Source organism: Giraffa tippelskirchi, chromosome X (assembly GCF_054371585.1).
Source record: "Giraffa tippelskirchi isolate mGirTip1 chromosome X, T2T-mGirTip1v1.2.pri, whole genome shotgun sequence".
Taxonomy (NCBI): domain Eukaryota; kingdom Metazoa; phylum Chordata; class Mammalia; order Artiodactyla; family Giraffidae; genus Giraffa; species Giraffa tippelskirchi.
The window spans coordinates 293,591-318,475 of NC_137289.1; the positions used below are offsets into that span (position 1 = coordinate 293,591).

The 24,885-nt window shown below is 47.4% G+C and overlaps 1 protein-coding gene across 4 annotated transcripts in view; it reads right to left on the reverse strand.

The window, feature by feature from the left end:
* The window catches only part of MPP1 (MAGUK p55 scaffold protein 1), a 32,207-nt gene extending 11,370 nt beyond the window's left edge, over nt 1–20,837 (reverse strand). The window contains exons 1-6 of one of the 4 annotated variants that reach the window (XM_081563652.1): nt 20,597–20,837; nt 9,833–9,925; nt 9,325–9,403; nt 8,324–8,409; nt 2,716–2,784; nt 918–1,114 (exon numbers count right to left, since the gene is read on the reverse strand). In XM_081563652.1, the coding sequence (XP_081419778.1) occupies nt 918–1,114; nt 2,716–2,784; nt 8,324–8,409; nt 9,325–9,403; nt 9,833–9,925; nt 20,597–20,698 (626 nt within the window). In that variant the 5' untranslated portion in view covers nt 20,699–20,837. Of the gene's footprint in view, nt 1–917; nt 1,115–2,715; nt 2,785–8,323; nt 8,410–9,324; nt 9,404–9,781; nt 9,926–20,596 lie in introns of all 4 variants that reach the window. The other 3 variants (XM_081563653.1, XM_081563650.1, XM_081563654.1) reach the window with 3 other exon arrangements.
* Nucleotides 20,838–24,885: the final 4,048 nt, after the last annotated feature.

Genomic DNA, 24,885 nt, shown 5'->3' on the forward strand with positions numbered 1-24,885 from the left:
TCAGCCATCCGTATACATATATCCATTCTCACCCAAACTCCCCTCCCATCCAAGCTGCCATAGAACATTGAGCAGAGTTCAATGTGCTATACAGTAGGCCCTTGTTGGTTATCCATTTTATATACAGCAGTGTAGGACTATACTCTTTTGACGACTGTAGCTTTGTATATACTCTGAAGTCAGGGAATGTGCTAACTCCAGCTTTCTTCTTTTTCCTTAATATTGCATTGGCAACTCAGGGTTTTTTTTTTTTTTTTTTTTTGTGGTTCCAAATAAGTTTTAGGATTGTTCTACATTGGTGAAAAATGTTACGGTTGTTTGATATGGATGGCAATCCGACTTGGGGACAGGGATAACCTTTTCTATGAATCAGAAATGTGCATAAAGGACACATCCTTAAAATGTGACTGTTCTCGGCAGGACTCATCATCTGCCTACAATGCGGGAGACCCAGGTTTGATCCCTGGGTCGGGAAGATCCTCTGGAGAAGGCAATGGCAACCCACTCCAGTACTCTTGCCTGGAGAATCCCCTGGATGGAGGAGCCTGGTGGGCTACAGTCCATGGGGTCGCAAAAGTCGGACATGACTGAGCGACTTCACGTACACTTTTTCTGCAGGACTCAGAAGATAATGGCTCAGAAGGGCCCTGTTGGGGGGGATTGAGTCCCAACACCATGGCGTGCTTTGTAAGCTTAGGGAAAGCATTTGTGGCCACAGAGATCCATGGATGCAGGGAGAATAACAGCCAATCAAGCTCGTAAGGGCATCGTAGCCCCTGCCCCACCCCCACCCATTCTGCTAGGCAAACTGGGAGGTTGGCCCCATTGAGCAACAGAAAGGATACACAGCCTGACAGATTGCGGAAGCTGTGCAGTTCTCTGTGGCAGGCGTGGATCCCCGTCCATTGGTGGCTCACCATTCCTGCAGCTCAGGGGAGGGGATCAGGCCCGCTGACTCCTGGGACGAGCCTTCCACCCGCCCCTGCCACCAGTTGCTGTCATCCTTGTTGATAATCTGGATGACGTCCCCCGTGACAAACTTCAGTCCAGCCTCCTTGCAAGGGATCAGGTTGTCCTTTCTGGGATCGTAGTCAAACTGCGCTCGCATGAACATCTGAAAAAGCAGGCGAGGGGCGTGGCACTAGTGGAAAGTTTGGCTGTAAATAAGCAGGGTCAGCACTGCCTGGACAGCAGGAAGGCAAAGGTGCTGTGTGGTTACTGGGACTCAGTTGTCTGTCCTGGAGTACACAGCAACTACTTTTATGAACATGCCCCAAGTCTTGCTGCTGATAGAACATGAAATGAGATCATTTCAAATCAAATCAAATCAAAGCAAACAAATAAAATGTGTTTGATTATCAAATTATCAAATAAAAACAACACCTACTATGCTTGAAATTTAGTATTTTTTTATACACAGAAGCAAAAAAAAGACTGGAAGAAGCTATTAGGTCAGAACTTAATACCAGTTATCTCTGATAGGAAGATCAGGGGTGTAAATCCAAGCCAAAGAAATGAAGAAAGCAGGAAGGAGCAGAAAGCAATGAAACAGAAAGACAGAGTTGAGAGGATCAAGAGAGGCAACACTGGTTCTCTGAAGATTCATAAAATTCAGGCTGACTAAGAAATAAGACAAGACGCCACTTCCCAGCAGAGAGCCTAGTGGAACACCACCAACACAGTGGCCAAAAGGAAGGGGGAAACGCCAGAGAATTCTCAGGGAGGATGCGGCATAGCTGGAACTGGAAGCCGGGAATGGAAAATGGTGCAGCTACCTTGGAAAACAGTTGGGCAATATCACCACAGTTGAATATTCTCCACAACTCGTCAGAAACGCCCTGAAACTCGGATACAATGAGGTTCATGGCAGCAGTGGTTTTTTGTGTGTGTGTAAGAACCAAAAAGCTGGAATTGCAGAAGGCCCTCAAGAGCATGTTCATATGAGAAGTGAATAAGAAGGAATCACATGTACACCTATGGCTGATTCATGTGAATGTATGGCAAAAGCCACCACAATATTGTAAAGTAATTAGCCTCCAATTAAAATAAATAAATTTTTAAATATTCAAACAACAACAACAAAAAGAAGGAATCATCAGTTGCTACAGCACAGACTTCATACCAGTGAACGAAATGAGATGTTAAAGGATTCGTACTGTGTGAGTCAATTTACACAAATTCCCAAAAGGGGCAAAACTCATCTGTGGAGTCAGAAGGCAGGGTTGGTGGACTGGAAATAGGAACAGGGACTCTCGGGGTGTTGGTCACATGGGTGTGTTCAGATTGTGAAAATTCATCTAGTTTTATACTTAACGATTTGTGTACTTTGTTGTCTATGTGCCCATATATACCAAAACTTCAATCTTAAAAAGTTTACTTGACAAGAAAATTATACCATCACACATTAAGTAACCTGGGAAGGAAACTTCCGAGTGATTTTTGTCAAAGTTCATCTGCCAGGGCCCTGCCCAAGCAATTTCCCTCCCAAGCCCCAATGCGCTGTGTGTAGCGGGGGGTCACGGAATCAGGAGATGGGCCTCTGCTCTCACGTGCAGGACAGACAGCAAAGGCCTGCCAGTCTGCAACTCGTGTCAGTTTGGCTCAGAGGATACCAGGCAGCTCCACGGATCAGAAGCACATCATTTCATCAAATTCCGAGGACAGCCTGGGTCTGAATCTTGCCGTCATCGCAACAGAGAAAATGCGTCCACCTACTTGCAGTGCCGGAAGCCGATTCTGCTGGTTGGGAATTACTTTTAATGAGATCATTCCTTTGGTTTCTTTCTATTAAAAAAAGAAACATGAAATAACTGTTAAGTGAAACGAACTTGGCTGACTGGAGGTCTCACGAAGTCATTTTCCCCATCCCAAAGGCCCATGAGGTTTTTTTTTTTTTCTTTTTCTCGCAATAGCCATCATTACACTTTGAAATCTTGTAGCACAACACCTTCTTTGAGACAGAAATGTCATGTGCCCCGTACACCAGCATAACAACATGAACAAAAGGCTAATGAGTGCCCCTCCTCTTCACCGGTGACCCCAAAAGGTCCCCGGAAATACTTAAAATGAACCCTGGTACACGTATGTCCACACTTTTCTATACAATACAAACATGTATAGATATTTATACACATATTCATATTTATGCATTTTTGTTGTTTTTAACAAAATGGGATTATACAATATGCATGACTCAATGACTTGCTTGCAGGTCGATATATGAAGACTTCACTCACTCTCTCTCAAGGCTCAGTTAGATCCCTTGTGTGATGGGGGCCTCAGCCACCATCCCCATTAGTGGGCGTGTCCATTGTCTCCAGTTTTGTTTTTTTTCTTCTACAACCTGGGATTTCCTGGTGGCTCAGACAGTAAAGCGCCTGCCCGAAATGCGGGAGACCTGGCTTCGATCCCTGGGTCAGGAAGATCCCCTGGAGAAGGGAATGGCCACCCACTCCAGTACTCTGGCCTAGAAAATTCCATAGATGGAGGAGCCTGGTGGGCTACAGTCCAGGGGGTCGCAAAGAGTCAGACACGACTGAGCGACTTCACTTTCTTTCTTTCTTACAACCTGCTGCCAGAGACCCCTTCAACATATGTCCTTATATATTTGCATTTGATTTCTACAGACTAGAACCCCATGAAAGAAATGCAGAATCAAATGGTAAAAACACTTTTAGAGCTTTCCTCAAATTACTTTTCTATATAGACATTCTACTCTCACCAGGAGAAACTCTATAGGACCAACAACCGAGTTTCTTCCACAAAGATCAGATCAGAAAACAGGTGGATTCAGAGTCTTAAAAGATGTATCCATCCACCACAGTGTACCCACGTGACCTGGACCCTGATGCAAATACCCAAAGAACGTGCCCAGATCTGTGAGGAAGTAATTGTTGTTGTTGGGTTGCCCAGTTGTGTCCGACTCTTTGCGACCCCATGGACTGTAGCATGCCAGGCTTCCCTGTCCATCACCAACTCCCAGAGTTTACTCAAACTCATGTCCATCGAGTCAGTGATGCCATCCATCCATCTCATCCCCTGATGCCCTCTTCTCTTTCTGCCCTTGATCTTTCCCAACATTGGGGACTTTTGTTCCCCCCTATCTCTAGGCCTTCTCCTCTGTGGAAACATACTGGGCTTCCCTTGCAGCGCAGTCATAAAGAATCTGCCTGTAGTGCAGGAGACACAAGTTTGATCCCTGGGTGGGGAAGACCCCCTGGAGAAGGACATAACAACCCACTCCAGTATCCTTGCCTGGAAAATCTCATGGACAGAGGAGCCTGGTGGGCTGCAGTTCACAGGGTCACAAAGAATCGGGCACAACTGAGCAACTAACACTTACTTACTGGAAACATACTATTGTGCATATAATAGGCAGACAGTTAATAACCAATATTTCAAGTGCTTTTAAACTTTGTTATATAGGCTTCCCTGGTGGCTCAGATGGTAAAGCGTTTGCCTGCAATGCCGGAGACCCAGATTTGATCCTTGGGTCAAGAAGATCCCCTGGAGAAGGAAATGGCAACCCACTCCAGTATCCTTGCCTAGAGAATTCCATGGACAGAGGAGCATGGTGGGTTACATTCAATGGGATCGCAAAGAGTTGGACATGACTGAGCAACTAACACTCAGGCTCACTCAAACTTTGTTATAAAAAGATAAGCAACCCAATAGACAACAGGGCAAAAAGATATAAGGAAAAGCATATGGCCAAAGAGCTCTTGATAAGTGTTCAGCTTTGGCTATGGGAATACAATTAGAAAAATAAAGCAACCATGAAGTAATTGCACCCATCAGATTGGCAGAAATTTAAAAGGAATGTTAACGTGTAATTCTGGCAAAGTTCAGTTTTCTCATCTCTGGTTCAAACCACACTTGTCGTCAAGTTTTTTCTATTCTCTGCTTTATTCCCACGCTGAGTGCCTGAGGGGTGCTTCCTACCAGCAGTGGTTGTGTGCAGAGATGAAGAACCACAGTGAAGAATCTGGAGGGACAAACACCCAGCACAACTGAATGTAGAGGGCACGTTCAATGTCTCATCTCAGTTCAGTTCAGTTGCTCAGTTGTGTCCAACTCTTTGCGATCCCAATGGACTGCACCACACCAGGCTTCCCTGTTCATCACCAACTCCCAGAGCTTGCTCAAACTCATGTCTATCGAGTCAGTGATGCCACCCAAACATCTCATCCTCTGTCGTCCCCTTCTCCTCCTGCCCCCAATCCTTCCCAGCATCAGGGTCTTGACAAATGAGTCAGCTCTTCACATCAGGTGGCCAAAGTATTGGAGTTTCAGCTTCAACATCAGTCCTTCCAATGAACACCCAGGACCGATCTCCTTTCGGATGCACTGGTTGGATCTCCTTGCAGTCCAGGGGACTCTCAAGAGTCTTCTCCAACACCACAGTTCAAAAGCATTGATTCTTTGGCGCTCAGCTTTCTTTATAGTCCAACTCTCACATCCATACATGACCACTGGAAAAACCATAGCCTTGACTGGATGGAACTTTGTCAGCAAAGTAATGTCTCTGCTTTTTAATATGCTGTCTAGGTTGGTCAGAGCTTTCCTTCCAAGGAGCAAGTGTCCAATTTCATGGCTGCAGTCACGATCTGCAGTGATTTTGGAGCCCAGAAAAATAAAGTCAGCCACTGTTTCCACTGTTTCCCCATGTATTTGGCATGAAGTTATGGGACCGGATGCCTTGATCTTAGTTTTTTGAATGGTGAGTTTTAAGCCAGATTTTTCACTTTCCTCTTTCACTTTCATCAAGAGGCTCTTTACTTCCTCTTCACTTTCTGCCATAAGGGTGGTGTCATCTGCATATCTGAGGTTATTGATATTTCTCCCAGCAAGTTTAATTCCAGCTTGTGCTTATCCAGCCTGGCATTTCTCATGATGTACTGTGCATGTAGCTCAGTTGGTAAAGAATCTGCCTGCAATGCAGGAGACCCTGGTTCTATTCCTGGGTTGGGAAGATCCCCTGGAGAAGGGATAGGCTACCCACTCCAGTGTTCTTGGGCTTCCCTTGTAGCTCAGCTGGTAAAGAATCTGCCTGCAGTGCGGAAGACCTGGGTTCGATCCCTGGGTTGGGAAGATCCTCTGGAGAAGGGAAAGGCTACCCACTCCAGTATTCTGGCCTGGAGAATTCCAGTGGACTACAGTCCATGGGGGTCGCAGAGTCAGACACGACTGAGCGACTTTCATTTTCACTTCACTTCACTGTGCATGTAAATTAAATAAGCAGGGTGACAATATACAGCTTTGACGAACTCCTTTCCCAATTTGGAACCAGTCCGTTGTTCCATGTCCAGTTCTAACTGTTGCTTCTTGACCTGCATGCAGATTTCTCAGGAGGAAGGTCAGGTGGTCTGGTATTCCCATCTCTTGAAGAATTTTCCAGTTTGTTGTGATCTACACAGTCAAAGGCTTTGGCAGCAGTAGATGTTTTTCTGGAACTCTCTTGCTTTTTCTATGATCCAACAGATGTTGGCAATTTGATCTGTGGTTCCTCTGCCTTTTCTAAATCCAACGTGAACATCTGGAAGTTCACGGTTCATGTACTGTTGAAGCCTGGCTTAGAGAATTTTGAGCATTACTTTACTAGCATGTGAGATGAGTGCAATGGTGTGGTAGTCTGAACATTCTTTGGCATTGCCTTTCTTTGGAATTGAAATGAAAACTGACCTTTTCCAGTCCTGCGGCCACTGCTGAGTTTTCCAAATTTGCTGGCATATTGGGTTCAGCACTTTCACAGCATCATCATTTAGGATTTGAAATAGCTCAACTGGAATTCCATCACCTCCACTAGCTTTGTTCATAATGATGCTTCCTAAGGTCCTCTTGGCTTTGCATTCCAGGATGTCTGGCTCTAGGTGAGTGATCACACTATCGTGATTATCTGGGTCATGAAGATCTTTTTTGTACAGTTCTTCTGTGTATTCTTGCCACCTCTTCTTAATATGTTTTGCTTCTGTTAGATCCATACGACTTCTGTCCTTTATTGAGCCCATCTCTGCATGAAATGTTCCCTTGGTATCTCTAAGTTTCTTGAAGAGATCTCTAGCCTTTCCCATTTTATTGTTTTCCTCTATTTCTTTGCATTGATCACTGAAGACGGCTTTATTATCTCTCCTTTCTATTGTTTGGAACTCTGCATTTAGGTGGTATATCTTTCCTTTTCCCCTTTGCCTTTAGCTTCTCTTCTTTTCTCAGCTGTTTGTAAGGCCTCCTCAGACAACATTTGCCTTTTTGCATTTTTCTTGGGGATGGTCTTGATCACTGCCTCCTGTACAATGTCACAAACCTCCATCCATAGATCTTCAGGCACTCTGTCTATCAGATCTAATCCCTTGACTCTATTTTTCATTTCCACTGTATTATCATAAGGGATTTTATTTAGGTCATACCTGAAAGGTCTAGTGGTTTTCCCTACATTCTTCAATTTACGTGTGAATTTTGCAATAAGGAGTTCATGATCTGAGCCACAGTCAGCTCCCAGTCTTGTTTTTGCTGACTGTATAGAGCTTCTCCATCTCTGGCTACAAAGAATATAATGAATCTGATTTTGGTATTGACCACCTGGTGATGTCCATGTGTAGAGTCTTCTGCTGCGTTGATGGAAGAGGGTGTTTGCTATGACCAGTGCGTTCTCTTGGCAAAACTCTGTTAGCCTTTGCCCTGCTTCATTCTGTGCTCCAAGGCCAAATTCACCTGTTACTCCAGGTATCTCCTGACTTCCTACTTTTGCATTCTAGTCCCCTATGATGAAAAGGACATCTTTTTGGGTGTTAGTTCTAGAAGGTCTTGTAGGCCTTCATAGGACCGTTCAACTTCAGCTTCTTAAGCCTTAGTCGTTGGGGCATAGACGTGGATTACTGTGATATTGAATGGTTTGTCTTGGAAAGGAACAGAGATCATTCTGTCATTTTGACATTTCACCTGTTAGAGTCCAATTGCTCTCTGTAAGAACAATAGTGATTACTAGCATTTTTGTGTTATAGATGACTTAGGAAGTGCATTCTACTCCAAATCACAGGGCTGCAGAAAAAGACATGGGATTCAGGGCTGCCATTAAAGACTGAGGACTTCTCAGTCCAGAGCTCAGTCCAGACTTCTCAGTACAGAGCCCTTTCTAGACAGACACTCTGGGTCATCTGCCTTGTTTTAGAAGTTTACTACATGAAAATAGAGAGTTGCCATTTCTTGAGTGATAAGAGGCCCTTCAATGAGGGCCTTTCACAGGAAAACACTTTCACAGGAAAATGAGGTACGTGGACAGCAATCCCGATCCACGGTTCACCAAGAGAAGGGCAGAGTGGATACCCACCATCGCCTTCTGCAGCTGATCTACCGAGTGATTAGTCACGTTTGTGCCGTTGATTTCTAGGATCTCGTCCCCAACGTGAAGGGAGCCTACCAACAAAAGAACACAGGTTCAGACAAGAGCTGTCAATAGGAGTCAAAATGCCACAGGAAAGAAACCATGATTTATAGCACGTGATACAATAGATTGCGTAAAAAAAAAAAACAAAAAAACACAGGGTTGTAAGTATTCGACTGCAAGAGACCGGAATAGTCTATTGATGGCCCTCTGGGTCCTATGAGGACCAGCACCGGGAAGTTGACTGTGTCATCTGCTTTGACCTCAGGACTCCAAGTGCAGAATAAAAGTACCTGATCCTCATAATGTTCTGGAACTAGAGTGCCCCCAATCTCTGGGGCCTCTGATAACAGCTATACACACTCAAAGAAACCAGAAAGTGAAGAACTTGGCACTCTGAAGACATCAGCAAGCTTGATGTTTTTCTGCTGTTAGGCTAAAACCTCCAAACACTACCAAATGGTCACTGTTTAAAATCTATGTGATTCTCTGTAAAGAGTGGTTATCTTACCTGCGCTCCCCTAGATACAAAGAAAAGTGCTTCTACTAATGGATGCATATGCAAATTGATGGCTGCTTCACATGAAGGAGATGCAGCAGTTACTGAGATATTTGTTAACATCTATTTGCTTAGTTTCTTTTTTTTTTTTTTTTTTTTTTTCTGGCCATGCTGTTCAGCTAATCAGCTAATGGAACCTTAGTTCCCCGACCAGGGATTGAACTGGGGCCCATGACCATGAGAACACTGAGTCCTAAATACTGATGTGCCAGGGAATTCCCTATTTTCTCCATTTAACTGGTAGCCCCAGGAGGCAGAGATGGTCTGTTTTCTTCACTGCTATGTATTCAGAGGTGAATAAAAAGGGTTGCATATAGTAATTGTGCAAATATTACCTAATGGGAGAAACAGTCATGTCACAAAGTATAGAAGAAGGCTGGACCTATACCTTGTCTGTGGACCATGCCTCCATGGAGAATTCTGGCCACTGTACATGACTGCTTCTCATTCAGCTTCAGCGTGATTCCCTGGAAGACAGAGAAGACCAGAGTATGCTTGACTGTGAGCTATTCCTGAGCTGATCTTTTTTTTCTTCAAGTTCTATCAGTTTATTGCTACCAACCCTCCACCCTCCACCCTCCTGCGTGCATGCTCAGTCCTGTAACCCCATGGACTGGAGCCCACTAGGCTCCTCTGTCCACGGACGTTTCCAGGCAGGAACACTGGAGTCGGTTGTCGTTTCCGTCTCCAGGCTAAGCTGATCTTTAAGACATCTGAAAGTGATTTCTTGGGAGAAAGATTTTCTGTCTCCCCCACCTGGGGCGTCAACTGCTGGAAGGGGGCAGGAAGCCCGCTCTGGGGTGCAGGGGCGTTGGGGGGTGATGGAGGTGTAAAACAGGGGTTACCATGGGCTCCTCAGTGACCTTCTCAAACTGGATGAGCCGCACCTTCCGGGCCTCCTGACCCTGAGTCTGGGCCGGGCTCCCTGGGGCAGCGGGCCCGTTGGTGTACATGTCCTCCATCACAGCACTCAGCTGGGGTGACACAGGCTGGCGGGGCAAAAGAGCAGAGCATTGGATGAAGCAAGTGGCTGAGGCGACCCCCAGAATGTCGCTGCAGGTCTACAACCTCCAAAGCTACGGAAAGTGAAAGTGAAGTCGCTCAGTCGTGTCCAACTCTTTGCAACCCCCTGGACTGTAGCCCACCAGGCTCCTCCATCCAGGGAATTTTCTAAGCAAGCATACTGGAGTGGGTGGCCATTCCCTTCTCCAGGGGATCTTCCCGACCCAGGGATCGAACCCAGGTCTTCCGCATTGCGGGCAGGCGCTTTACCATCTGAGCCACCAGGGAATCCCAAGCTCCATAAACCGACGTGTATCTCCTTAGGCTGGCGGCCGACTGCATTTGACTTGATGGGCCATGTTATGTACCCAATAGGCCACCCCTCCCATCGGCCTGAGATGCCACATGAACTGTGATCCTTTGGCCCCAACCATGCAGACAGCAAAGCCGGATGAATTACACTCTGGAAAGACTCTTCATGATACATCTGAAGTTAATTTAAGGCCTCTGGCCTGGGCGGGAGGACAGACAGAAGGCTGGTCTTGGTAATCCGCGGTGCCAGGTCAACCCCACATGGGCAGCAGGAATGCTCATCCCCACCTGACTTTCTAAACAAAACCAGATGTTTGGCAGCGCCAAACATAAAAGGTGAAACAGCCAAGTTTTGAGAAAAGCAGCACAGCGCATCGTCAAAACCGGGGACGAAGCAGCAATGCCCTCTATCCGACACAAAAGAGCCAAACGACAACATGACAACTAAAAAGTACAAATATCTCGAAGTGAAGAATATCTGTTCATTGAGAAACTCCCCTGAGACAAGCAAAGGTTTAGTAGGCACAGAGAGGATAATCATAGATGCGGATAACTGATCTCATCAAAACTAACACCTTCTCACCAAAAGATGATCAAGAGCTATGAAGGCAAGGCACACCCTAACTGTAAAAGCTGCAATACATACATCTGACAGAGACTTATTTATACCCAGAACATGTGAAGAATTCTTATGACTCAATAACAGGATGACAAGCAAGGAAAAGACAGACAGAACGTTTGAACGGACACTTCATTTCAGAAGACCACAAGACTACAAGAGCCTACAAGCACTGTAATCAGGGAAATATTGGGTGGGCCAAAAAGTTATTTTGGGTTTTTTCATAAGATGTACTAGGGAGCTGATGGCGAAAAAGACAAGTTTAGCACACACTGACCCTAGGCCCCGTCAACCACATTTCGAAGTGTTCACCCAAAAGAAAAGACACAGGGTTGCATATGGATGTTCATGGCAGCTTTATTCACCCACAGGAGGCGGCAGAAACAAGAAAAGGGCCAAATGCATCAGTCTGAAATGTGTGATGTTGAGTGAAAGAAGCTTTAGGTAAAAGAGTATACATTAGATGAGCCCATTCATGAGGTTTTAGAACAAGCCAAAATGCCAGGAACAACATTGAAGATGGTGGTTGCCTCTGATGGGATGGGAAGGGGTGGGCTGGGTAGCATATGAGAGAAACTTTTGGAGTGTTGCTGCCTGTGACCAAGGTTGGGGTAGCACAGGTTGTATGCATTTGTTCAAACTCATCCAGTACATTTCACCAGATGGACCTTGGACCACAAAATTAAAAAAAAAGTCACATAGAAATACTGAATACTAGTCCATGATATGCATGCTGAAGCCTTCAGGGGTGAACTGTTCTGATGCTTGCAACTTTAAAAAAAAAAAACAAAAAACAAGATTCCTTTATTTCTTTAATGGCTGTGCTGGGTCTTAGTTGCTGCTGTTGGGCTTTTCTCTAGATGTGGTGCGTGGCCTTCTCACCCCAGTGGTTTGTCCTGTTGCAGGGCACAGGCTGTAGGCACAGGGTTCAGTCATGAAATTTACTTTGAAGTGCAAAAAAAAAAAAAAGGTGAATGAATGTTTTCTGGATACATGCAAAGCACACATGGCCACGTGTTAATGGTGGAATCTAGGAGGCACGGCCAATGGAAGCTATCATCAAATTGTTTGTTCTTTGCAGTGGGTTTGAAAATTTGCAGATAAAACACTGGAAGGAATGGCATCAGAAGAGTGAAAAAAGGCCACTGAGCATGGAACTGGAACCCTTGGGTGCCGTCCTACTGTGGATGGACTTTGGAATTTTAAGAACAGTGTGGCTCTGACATCACATGCCAATGAGAATAAATGGATGGATATCCTTGAAACACTCCTCAGTCTCCTTTGCTGGTCCTTCCTCCTCTTTCTAACTTAATTGCTCTTGAAGTAGCCCAGGGCTTGGAGAAGGGCAAGGAACACTCTGAAAGTGTTCCCACCCACGCCTGGTTGAATATTCGGTCAGGATGATAGGGAAGGATTCTGCTGCACGTGGATGGTAGCTGCGATCCAGCCACAGGGGGGTGGGGGTGCCCCTCAGAGACCACGGGGAGGGGAGATCTTCCCCATGGGTGGGGCCAGGAGCAGGACACCTCATCAGCCAGTTGGTGGCAAAGGAGAAACAGGAAGATTCCCCAGGGAGGAACAGCTAGCCCCATCTACGTGCCTGTCTCTCCAGATATATTGCAATCAGGGAAGTCCCGAGAAAGAGAAACTGCCCTGGGCAGCAACTAGCACTTCTCCAAACTCACGTGACATGGCTTTCCACAGTGCTATGAAAGCAGAAGCGTCTGACAAAGATTGTATTTAGCAAAGTAACTGATGAGACGTAACAGATGTAATTCATGTAACTGATGCAACTCAGGACACCAGAGCTACAGGGCACTTCAAGGTCATCTACAATAGATGAGTTACCTCTACCTCTGTGCAAGATGTCCTAGCACACACAGATACCATGGAGCCACGAACAGGAGGTTCAGAGGTTGATCTCAAAGAAATATTGTTAAGTGAAAAAAAAAAGGGGAGGGAGGAAAGGTATGCTGTGAAACAGAAGAAAATCTTCATATCTGCTTGTAAATGCGCCATCTCTCCCTGGAAGGACACGTGAACAACAGGGAGGAATTGGGAGATGAGAGAAGGGGGTGAGAAGGAAACTGGATTCATTTCAGATCAATCTCTAAACAGGCACATGAAAGCCTTCTCTTGTGGCAAGATAGAATTTTCCTAAATGAGTGTCATTTAGGTTCAAGCTGGGAGCCTAAGTGTGCAGTGTGGACCCTGTTTTGTTTTTTTTTTAGATATTCATTTATTTGGCTGTGCTGGGTCTCAGTTGCAGCATGCAGGATCTAGTTCCCAGAGCAGGGATTGAACCCGTGGAGTCTGAGCCTGGGAAAAGTCCCTGGGCCTCATTTAAAGGAGTGCCCAAGACGGGAAGGTAAATAGAACCCCCCACACACACACAAAAAGGAAGTCATGAGGATGAGAGATTTCAAAAATGTTCCAGCAGACAGTGATGCTGAGAATGTGCGCCCAGAAGAAACTAGCAGGGGAGGATTGCAGGAAGGAGGAAGCCCGTGTCTCATCAACCAGAACTGGAGAACAGGCGTGCACAAGTGGCTGAGAAAAGAAGAACTGAGTTGGGTGTCTTGTCATCCTGAACAAGATCGGGGAGAAGCTGGATCAGTGAGAAACAGAATAAAGCTGTTGGGTTGGCAACCAGTCAGAATAATACAAAAGCCTCGACCAAGGTTCTCTTTTTAGCATTGACCTACAGCAAGTTGCATAACAACTGGAGGCAAAGAACAGATTGTCAATGTCAGAACCCTGACAACATCAAGGTCCACACACACAGGACACAAAAGAGATGGAGGGAAGGCTCTCCCGATCTTAGGAGACCAGCAAGAAGGGAAGTCGCCAAAGGAATGAATGGAGAATTTTTAGTTCTGCTGGATTTTGGCCACACACTTGTGTTGCATTTAGTGACAATCAGTAAGGCCTGTCCTTGTGGAACCAAGAGGAGTCCCTGCTTGCTGCAACTAGAGAAAGCCTGCGCACAGCCATGAAGACTCAGCAGAGACAAAAACAGAAAAACAAACCAGTGCTATTAAAAAAAAAAGAAGAAGAAAGAAAACCATAACGAAATAGCACCACACACCCATCAGAGCAGCTATGATCAAAACCAGTGACAAGACTAAATGGTCGTAAGGATGGAAAGAAACTGAATCTCTCATCCGTGGCTGGTGGCAATGTAAAATGGGACAGCCATTCAGGGAGAGAATCAGGTGCTTTCTTAGAAAACAAAATGAGTACTTTACAAGCCAGCAATGCTGGTAAAGAATCGCCTGCAATGCGGGAGACCTGGGTTCGATCCCTGGGTTGGGAGGATCCCCTGGAGAACGGAAAGGCTACCCACTCCAGTATTCTGGCCTGGAGAATTCCACAGACTGTATAGTCCATGGGGTCGCCAAGAGTCGGACGCGACTGAGTGACTTTCACTATATTCACTGTAATGGAACAAGACAAATGTGTGTGCAAAACCTGCTACATGAAGGTTCGTACAGATTTACTCACAGTAACTCAAACCAGGAAACAACCAGGAGAGTCTATCATAGGTGAGCAGCTCAACAGACTGATTCATCCATACCTTGGGACGATTCCCAGCAACAAAAATATTGCCTGTGATTTGATTCCAGGTATATAACATTATTGAGATGACAAAATTATAGAGCTGGAAAACAGACTGGTGGTGGTGGTTACGTATCTTCACACACATGACAAAATGGCCCAGACCTACACTCACATGTCATAGCAATGTCAAGTCCATGGTTTTGACACTGTACTATTTTTGAGCTTGTAGGAGATAGAGTTGAAGTTATTGCAAAAAAGTAGCAAAACAGCTGGCAGGTAGCACTTGTTTGCACACAAAGAACTGTATCTAAGAGAGCACAGTAGCCAATGGGGAGAGGCAACAACAAACCATGGAGAAAGTTGCAGGAATCTGGGGTTGGAAATTAACAGGCCACAGCATACGGTGACCCCAGAGCTTCTCAAAGAATTGCCCACAGTGACCTGGAAGCATGTGGCATCAAGTTGGAAGAATTCTTTCTGTTAAATTAAGCACCTTGTTTGTTTTTACCATGTGGCAGGTATTAAGAGATTTGAATGTATAGACTGGGGAGTTCAAGGATCACTGACTGCATGCCTGACTTGCCTTGATTCTGACTTACATATCTTTGTTCACTAGCAAATGTGGGGCTGAGAAAGCTCAAAATGAAACTCGCAGATTCATGCCATGGATCTCCCAGCAACTACCACTTACAACCCAGCAATGCTGGTAAAGAATCTGCCTGCAATACGGGAGACCTGGGTTCGATCCCTGGGTTGGGAAGATCCCCTGGAGAAGGGAAAGGCGACCCACTCCAGTATTCCTGGCACTTCCCTTCTGGCTCAGCTGGTCAAGAATCCGCCTGCAATGCGGGAGACCTGGGTTTGATCCATGTAACCAGGGATCCATCAGTAACCATAGCAGACCATAAAGTCTGGCCATAAAGGTGGCCATAAAGTCTGGAAACACATATCAGATTCTCTTCTCATGTGCTGTAAAGTACCATCAAGAAACCAATTTTGACGATTCATCTGGGTTTGCAGGCATGGCGGAGCCCTGCGCAACTTTCTCAACAAGGACAGAGTAGAAAGTCAGTCCACGGAAGACAGAGTGAACTTGGCAAAGGGGGTGGATATGCCTGCGTGATCGGGGGCCTCATCTTCTCACTGGGCTCCAGGACACGTCAGCCTTTAAATTAAGGACTCTGAAAAGCCTGCCAGAGGTAGAACACACTGAACCCATAAAAGTTCAACACTTGCTATGCCAAACGCTGGGCTTTTCAATGTCCTTATCCATCAAGACAGCCCCCCTTCCTGATGACTCAGAGGCGCTATCACACTCCCCCAGAAGCTGCAAGTGATGAGTGAGATACCTGGCATGCTCTGACCTGGCACCCAAAGAACCAACTCGCATCAGTGGGGTGCCCCCAAGCACCACCTTAGGCACCTACTCTGGCATCTCTTGATGGCACCTGGCATGCCAGCCCCTGGCACCCCCAGCTGGCAGACAATCCTAGGGGAAGGGCTAGACAGACAGACAGACAGATGCGTGCGGAGCAGGGGCCGCAGGCTGCAGTCAGTCCCCCGTCTCCCCTGTCCTGCCCCTCAACCACTGGAACTTGGCGTGTTTCCACAGCTGGTAAGACACGCACCTTCCAATGTGTGGCAGAGACTTTCCATGGTTTGTTCTGGGGCTTACTGGTCCCGTGCTGGACCATGTTGCTGAGTCCTTCCCAGTGCCACGAGCACCCTTGCCAGGTGATTACAAAGTGATGCAAGCAATGCTGAGCAAACAACATCAGGCAAAGGCGCTCGATCACTTTTTGTGGGGTACACTTCGCAACTTGGACACCAGCAGCCCCCTTGGCTGGGGGGGAGGGGCCCCAGCCATGACCAGGCAGGATGGGTGCAGCCCTCCCCATGCGAAGAGGGCGCAGGGCCGCCCTTTGCTCCGCAGCCTCTCGGGGCCCCGTAATCACACAAACTGCTGGGGTGGCAAGGCCTGGCCTCTGAAACCCTCTTCAGAGGAAACATCTGTGGCGGGTTCAAAGGGCAGAGGCAGCAGTTCAGAGGAAGCTGGGATTAAAAAAAGAGAGAGATGAAAAAACAAACTTGGCGGTGGGTGATGGGGGTGGATGACTCGAGCAGGGGCCACCAAGTCACATTAAGAGCCGGTGCCAGTGACCGGAGGGAAAGAACCAACATCTGTTGGGCTGACGGGTGACCTCTCTGCCCACTGTTTCCAGGTACCATGAGGCTTCCCTGAGAGCTCAGTTGGGAAAGAAGCCACCTGCAATGCAGGAGATCCGGGTTCAACTCCTGGGCTGGGAAGTTCCCTTGGAGAAGGGCTAGGCTACCCACTCCAGGATTCTTGGGCTTCCCTGAGGGCTCAGCTGGGAAAGAATCTGCCTGCAGTGCGGGAGACCTGGGTTCGATCCCTGGGTTGGGAAGATCCCCTGGAGGAGGGAAAGGCTGCTACCCACTCCAGTATGCTGGCCTGGAAAATTCCACGGACTGTACAGTCCATGGGGTCACCCAGAGTCAGACACGACTGAGCGACTTGCACAGCTTTGGAAGAAGGCCCAGGCCAAGTAGGCAAGTGATGGCCCACACCAGACACCAGCTGCTCAGTCCTCCTAGGCCAGGGCAGGCTCCGCTTTGGGAAAGAACACAAGAAAAAAAAAAAAAAACATGAGAAAACCCAAGGGGGCTCAAGGTACCAGAAAAAAGGGGGCACTGTTTCACCACAAAGACTTGAGCTGCACAAAAGAGCTGGGACGAGAGGAGAGCCTCAGAGGCAGGATTTTCTGCAAGTCCTGGCTTCAGTCCTGATGAACCAGGTGCCTGAGATGCAGGCAAACAAAGCACCTGCAGCAGGACTGGCAGGCTGGTGACTTCAGAGCACAAACGCATACGATCGGCCCTTGGACACAATGGGCATGAGCTGCCACGGGGCCGCTGGCATAAGCATTTCTTGCATAGTCAACCCCGCAGCGCCACATGATTCAGTCCAGTGTCAGTGGCCTCTGCTGATGGCTGGGGGCTTGTGGTTGTGGATGAACCATAGGGATGGAGGAATGGATGCGTATGGATGCGGCTCAACTCTATGTCTATGTCTCCACGTGAAGGAAAAAGGCAAAGTGAAGCCTCAGAAAATTCTGTTACACCAAGCTGTACTCTGGTTCCCTAATTTGGAGCTTGTCTTCCTGTTTCCCAGCCTTGGAGTCACTTCTCTTTTGAGCAACAGTGAAAAACTTGAGCAACTGGTGCTTGGGGGGGGAAACAATCTCTGCCATCCATGAAATGTCACCTGATTTCATCTCCCCCGCCCCAGGGGACCTCTGGCGAAATCTCAAGACTTCTGTGAGCCCTGAATGTCCCCTGCCTGGAGCACTGTTGGCCGATGGCACCCTGGATATCTCCAGCCCCAAACCCGTACAACAGCAAATGAGGCCGAATCTGCTGCCCAGGAGGTCTGCTGAGTGGAAACTCAGCTGGAGCCGACTTCATTCCTGGGCCCTTAGGCCTGAGTGAACTTTCAGGGACTTGCAACCTATTTCTTCAGGTCATGGGAAAGGGGCGACTTCAAACAGGCCTGCAGAAGCAAGTAAGAATTTTACAACCCATTTCATGTCCGCTAAGGAACCACCGTAAAGAACAAGGTCACTGCTGCTGCTGCTGCTGCTAAGTCGCTTCAGTCGTGTCCGACTCTGTGCGACCCCATAGACGGCAGCCCACCAGGCTCCGCTGTCCCTGGGATTCTCCAGGCAAGAATACTGGAGTGGGTTGCCGTTTCCTTCTCCAGTGCATGAATGGGAAAAGCGAAAGTAAAGTCGCTCAGTCATGTCTGACTCTTAGCAACCCCATGGATTATAGCCTACCAGGCTCCTCCATCCATGGGATTTTCCAGGCAAGAGTACTGGAGTGGGCTGCCATCGCCTTCTCCAAACAAGGTCACAGAGAGCTCATAAAATGTTTCTCCGAGGAAGGACACCTATAGTTAAATACGGGAGGCAGCCTCCACTTCAAATGTACTGCAGCATTGTGTTCTGATAAGACTTTTTCAATATCAAATTTGGACTATGGTCAGGAGGGAAACTTCGGGTTTCAAATCTTTAGAACTTTCACCGAAAGCAATCCTCCTCAATGAAGCGTTTGGCAACAGGAGTTTCTGAATTGCTTTAAAGTCAACAGCTTCCTCGGAGGGAAGGTGAACCTCAGGAAATAAGAAATCAGCCAGTTCGTGGGGTCAGGCCACCCCTCACAGTTTGGAGATTCTCCCTCCGGGGTCCACACTTGGGCAGTTCTGGAAGCTTTTCATTCTGTGCTTTACCAACGTTTCTTATCCCATCCTCAAATACTGTCATGCAAACAACCTACCTAGGCAGGAGACTGTATCTGGTATTTCAGGAGAAACTCATGACCACAAAAACTGCTGCTTACTCAGAGGGCAGTGACAGGGATTCTGTTCAAAACTGCACACAACTAACCTCCCCAGCCTTCCCACCAGGGGCAGAAGATCTCCAAGGGGTCAGGACACTGAGTTACAGGTGACACTCAGGTTGTGCAAAGTGAAAGCAGGCACACAGAAAGGCCTGTGTAAGCTGGAGTTCATTTATAGGACAACATCAAAAAGGCAAAGTGATAGTGTTTTCCAGATGTTGCCAGTGGGGTTTCCATGCTTCCAGGGATGGCGGGGGGGTGGGGGGACAACCCTAAAGGACTGTGAGGTCACAGCTACAGCGTGGGATGTATGTGTCCAATGTCACTGAACTGCACAAATCTGGGAATTCTATGTATGCCAAGTAAACCTCAATAAAGTTGCCCAAAGAAAATTCAATAAAGAGACATTGGCAGGGGGTGGGGACGGAGTTAAGGCTCAGCCGAGCGAGTTGACTGTTGGGAAGAAAAAAAAATCACGTTTCGAAGCTTATGGGGAATCAAGTAGTTTCAGAGCCTGATCCCCTCCTAGCGCACGTGCCACTGGCTAACTTGCAATATTGTCTTCCCCACATGATCATCCTGCTGCTCCTGGAAGCCTAGACAACCTCGATCCTGATTTGCAAAGATGGACAAGGGTGAATGCAGCGCGCTGAGGGAAGCAGCAAGCTCCACACAGATACAGAATGCAGCCTCCCTTCTGATGCCACCCAGCCCAGAGTCCACAGCCCGCTCGCCAGTCTGCTGGGACCTAGGGGATCTTCAGTTTCATCGTATGCCCAAGTGGGTGGGCGTGCTGCATAGCACGTCCACCTCTTCAGGCACTTAGTAATTCAGGAACCATTTCCGAGGCCCCACAGATCAGGCATGTCACCTGGAAAAAGTGAGTGTGCAAACAGCCCTGCCCTGGAAGATCTTGGCGGTCTAGGAAAAAGATTCACATTCGTGAGTCCCGAGGCCAGCTAGTGTCTGCCGAGCCCTCTATCTCTGGGTGTCTCTGTGGACATCCTCTGTTGGAACCTGGCCAGCAAGCTGTGAGAAGGCCAGGAAACGTGGAAGAGCCGATGGTGGGTGCTGGCTGATGGCTGACCACTGAGACCCAGCTTCGGCCTTCAGGTGAGTGAGTGGGCCTGGCACGGTGGTGGGAGAGACCTTGCACAACAGCCTTGCCTTGAAGTCGCTCAGTCGTGTCCGACTCTGCGACCCCATGGACTGTAGCCCACCAGGCTCCTCCATCCAGGGGATTTTCCAGGCAAGGGTACTGGAGTGGGGTGCCATTTCCTTTTCCGGGGCGGGGGGCAGAATTACCCCTCAGATGATGCCTGCCCACAAACAGACACAGGCCCCCCGGGTGCCCCCCAGCACCAGAGGCCCCTGCAGAACTGCCACGGCATGGTGACTGAGCACTTTGGGGCCGGCGTTGGCTCTTACTACCAACCCTTTCTGCTGACACAAGCACTTAAGCAGACCTCCTCTGGGCCCTGTTCCTGAAAGTCTTCTCCGTGACCCCGACTCCGTCCCCGCAGAAGTTTCCCCCGACCTTTCATCAGCTCTCGGGGCAGGGGGCCACGGCCTCTGCCGATTCCCGCCTAGAGGTGCCGCGGGGTCCCGAGCCACGGCGCCCAGAAGTCCCGCACGAGCCCGGGGGTCAGGGCCCCCCACCCGAGGGCAGGAGGGCGGGCGGCGCGGCCTAGAGTCGGGGATCGGCCCTCATCCCATGCCGTTGGGGGGATCCCCGGGAGCTGCTCACCTCGGGCCGGTTGCGCTTCTGCAGCAAGTGCTCCAGGTAGAGATCGGAGAGTGCCGTGCGCATGCCGCCCCCGCCCTCGCCCTCGCTCGCCTTCAGCGTCATCTTGCGGGAGAGCCGGGCCGCCGTGGACGCGGGGGCCGCGGGACCGGGCACAAGCTGGAGCGCGAGGGCCCCGGGGCCTGTGGCGCGCGGAGGCGGTGAAGGCAGCTGGGACTCTGCGCGCCTGAGCCGTCAACACCCTACAGGCGGCGCGCCGGGCGCGGGGGCGGAGCCCAGCCAACGCCCCGCCCCTGGACACGCCCCCGCCTGGTCCCCGCCCCCTGGGTCCCCAGGGGGCCTGGCGCTGCGCACCTGGGCTCCCGGAAGGGGTGCAGAATTGCATCTCCTACGATTATAGCCACGAAACACACACACAAAAAATGGAACACTCAGTGGCAGCGAGGAGGCCAACATTCCTTACGAAGCCCAGAGCGGGATTCCTTAGCACTCTCACACCTTCGTGGCGTTCACCCCAGCAGCGAAGGCACGAAAGACTAGCTGAACAAAACAAACATTTCCTGTGCTTACAGAGTTCAGGGCTGTGCACCATCTGTACACACATTTGCCTGATAAACACCTGGCCCGTTGACCCGAAGGGAATAACCTTGCAGTATTACGAGCAGTACATTACTCTGCGTAATCTTGTTCCGACCTTCCAGGACCTCTTAGCCAAGAAGAGAAAAATCCAAGGGCAAGAGTTTGCAGCCAGATCACCCAGTTTTCTCTGCTGAGAGACTGAGCTCATGTGATTGATTGATGGCTCCCTTCCCCAAGATTACCCTAAGGGAACTATAGAAGGCTCAGACACACACACACACACACACACACACACAGAGGGAGACACACACACACACACACACACACAGAGGAAAGGGAACTATTGAAATTAAGACAGTGGGACACCATGCAGAGATAGATTAATTGGCCAATGAGATAGATTAGAAAATGCAGAGATGCACACTGGCTGGTTAGGTGAGTAAAGAGGAACTTTTCATTAACCACAGTTAGAAACTGTTTATTTATATTGAAAGAGAGGAACCTGGAACCCTTCTGCATGCCATATGCAGAAAGAAATGTATTCCAGAAGGACTGAGGACTTCTCTGTCAAAAACACAGCTTCAAAGCTCTTGACTGAAAACATCAGCAAAGAACTTTTAGACTTTCAGGTAGAGAAAGATTTCTTAAGCAATGCAGACAAATCATCGACTGTAAAAAATATTGATTAGCTTGACTTTAACATTAAGAGATTTCACTCATCAGAAGGCAAACTAAAAAAGCAAAAAAGACCAGATGTAATTTGCGGAAAATATTTTGAATACAACTGATGAAGAATTCCTATTATGAATATATAAAGATCTACAAATTAATAAGAAAAACACAAACAACCCAACAGATAAATGGGTAAAACACGAATAAGCATTTCACAGATGGAGAAACACACATGAACAATAAACATATCAACAGATGTTCAACCTCATTAGCGATCAAACCACAAGGAAATACCACTGTGCCTCCATTAAACTGTCACAAATCTAAAAGTCTAACCATATCAAATGTTAGAGGAGATGAGAACCCATGTGAGTTCTTGAAAATTGCTGCTGAGGGTCTACATTTGGCAGTACCATTTAGGAGAACAGCTTTGTGTTTCTTCAGATTGAACACGCATCTCCCCTCTGAGCCAGCAACCCCACTCCTAGATGTATATATCGATGCAATTCCAATGAAAGTCTCAACAGACAGCTTTTGCGAAACTGGAAAATCTCATTTTAAAATGTGTGTGGACTTGTAAAGAACAATGTAGAGGGACTTGGCTTCCGGATAGCACAAACTGTAACAAAGTTATGTAACTAGCAGAGTGTAGGACAGGCGCAGAAAGAGACAAATAGACCGAAGGAACAGAAAGGAGACTAGAAATGGTGACATGACAAGAGGGGTCGCAGACCAGTAGGGAAAGGACGGACACCGAGACTGGTCACAGGTGAAGGCACACAGGCTATCGGAACTATGGCAGCCGGAGAACTCCAGAGGCAGTGAGTCCTTGAGCAAAATGGAGTTGAAGTTTTCCCTGAGGCCAAGCTCAGAGTGGAAAAGTACTGCGAAGGCAAGTGGGCTGACTCCGAGGAGGGCTGGTCTTCTTTTCAACACGCGTGTGCCTGTTTCTGGTTGGCTGGTTCCAGTTCAGTGTGCTCAGTGCTCAGAATGAGGCCTTGCTCCTGAGAATTTATTGCTTCTTGGAATTTATTGCAGCTATCTGCTTTTCGCAATTCCTAGAACTGCCTTGAGGCACAGAAATTCAGTTCAGAGTTCACGACTGGAAAAACATCGTTTCTCACAATTTTCTTTAAAAACTGAAATTAGACTTGACCTCACCTCAAAGAAAACTGAAGGACTCAAAGGTGAAAGGCAAAACTTTAAAACTTTTAGAAGATAACATGGGAGGCGTCCTTTATGACTTTTGGGTGGAAAGGGGTCCTTAAACAGACGCAAGGAAAATTATCACCAAACCACAAAAACCACCACAATATTGTAAAGTAATTAGCCTCCAATTAAAATAAAAAAATTATCGCCAAATCAGACAACATTAAAATGTAAATATAACCCTCAAAATGAGGGACGGTATGTTCCATATTTCTAGCCTGCAACATATTGGTATACTGAGTATACAAAGAAGTCCTACTGATCAATAAAGAATAAATAAAGCTAAAATTAGAAAAATGGACACAATTCATTAACAGGCATTTCATAGGAGAGAAAGATAAATGTCCTATCAACACAAGAAAAGATCTTCAATGTCATCAGTTGTCAGGGAAATGCAAAGTAAGAAAACAATAAGATACTATTGTCTATCCTCCAGATTGGCAAAAAGAAAATGAAGACTATGATGTTATATCTTCTCAAAGGTGTGGGGTGATGGGGGCACTTGGCCTTTGACTCAGAAAGCCAATCACAGATGACACTCCAGAGAGACTCTTGCACGTGTACTCTACTAGACATGTGCAGTAATACTTCTGGAGGCTTTCTTCAGAATAGAAAAGACAGAAACAATACAAATGTCTGTCTACAGTCAATGGGCTCAATGAATAGAGGCCTTTTCACACAGTTGGGTTACAAAGGGGTCACTGCAGCTCCAGGCATCCACGAGGCAGAAGCTGAAAACTGAAAAGAAAAAAAGTACAGAAGAGTGCACGCCTATGGTTTCATTTTCATAAAACTTCAAAACAGGCAAGGCTCTGGCATGAGGAGATCAGACGAGGATTAAGGTGGGTGGGGGGGCGGTGAGGAGGTGCTGCTGATTCTAACGGGGAGAAGAACGGTGAATGTGTCCGCTTTGTGGGAAGTCTCCAAACTGTACACCTTTGACTTATGGTCTTTGCTGTAGGTAGGTTATATTGCAAAAGAGAAGTTTGAAAAGTCTGGGGCAGCAAGTTGAGGGATATTTCAGGAAGTTTTAAAATCCCAGCAAAATAAAATAGTGGATTGCCTAACATAACTGGCAAAAATATAAAGCAAACCAAGGACACAACAGAATATTCAAGAGAACAGGAGGAGGTGGTCTGTGAGCCTTGCACAACAGCTGCATGGTACCACGCCTGCAGCCTCTGACCCAGCCATTCCCAGTTCAGCAATTTGCCTTAAGGAACAACGTGGGCAAGATAAAAAGGACTGTGAAGCTGTGTGTAAGGAGGCACCTTAGATTTCCCTCCCCAGCCCCCATGTGCTGCTTAGTGGGGGAACATCTAAGTGCATGTCCCGGCTGATTGAAAGCTCAGTGCAAGCTGGTAAGTTCAACTTCCTCTTCAAGTCTGATCAGAGGATGGTCTCCTCCCACCGAGTGGAGTCTGAGACGGAGGGTGTGTGGTGGGAACTTACCCCTGTATCAGTCAGAACATCCGTTCGATGCATGAGACAGGGTGCTCAGGGCTGGTGCACTCGGATGACCCTGAGGGATGGGATGGGGGGGGAGGTAGGAGGGAGGGTCAGGATGGGGAACACATGTACACCCATGGCTGATTCATGTCAATGTATAGCAAAAACCACCACAATATTGTAAAGTCATTAGCCTCCAATTAAAATTTAAAAAAAAAGAAAAAAAAACACAAAGTGTACAACTCACTAGTTTTTAGTAAATTAACAAATTTGTGTCACCTTTCCAGTTTTTATATACCTATGCTGCTTAAGTTGCATGTAATTTAAATTATTCTTAAGTGTCTATTTACCTCAAGAATAAATGATAAGTATATTCCAAAAAA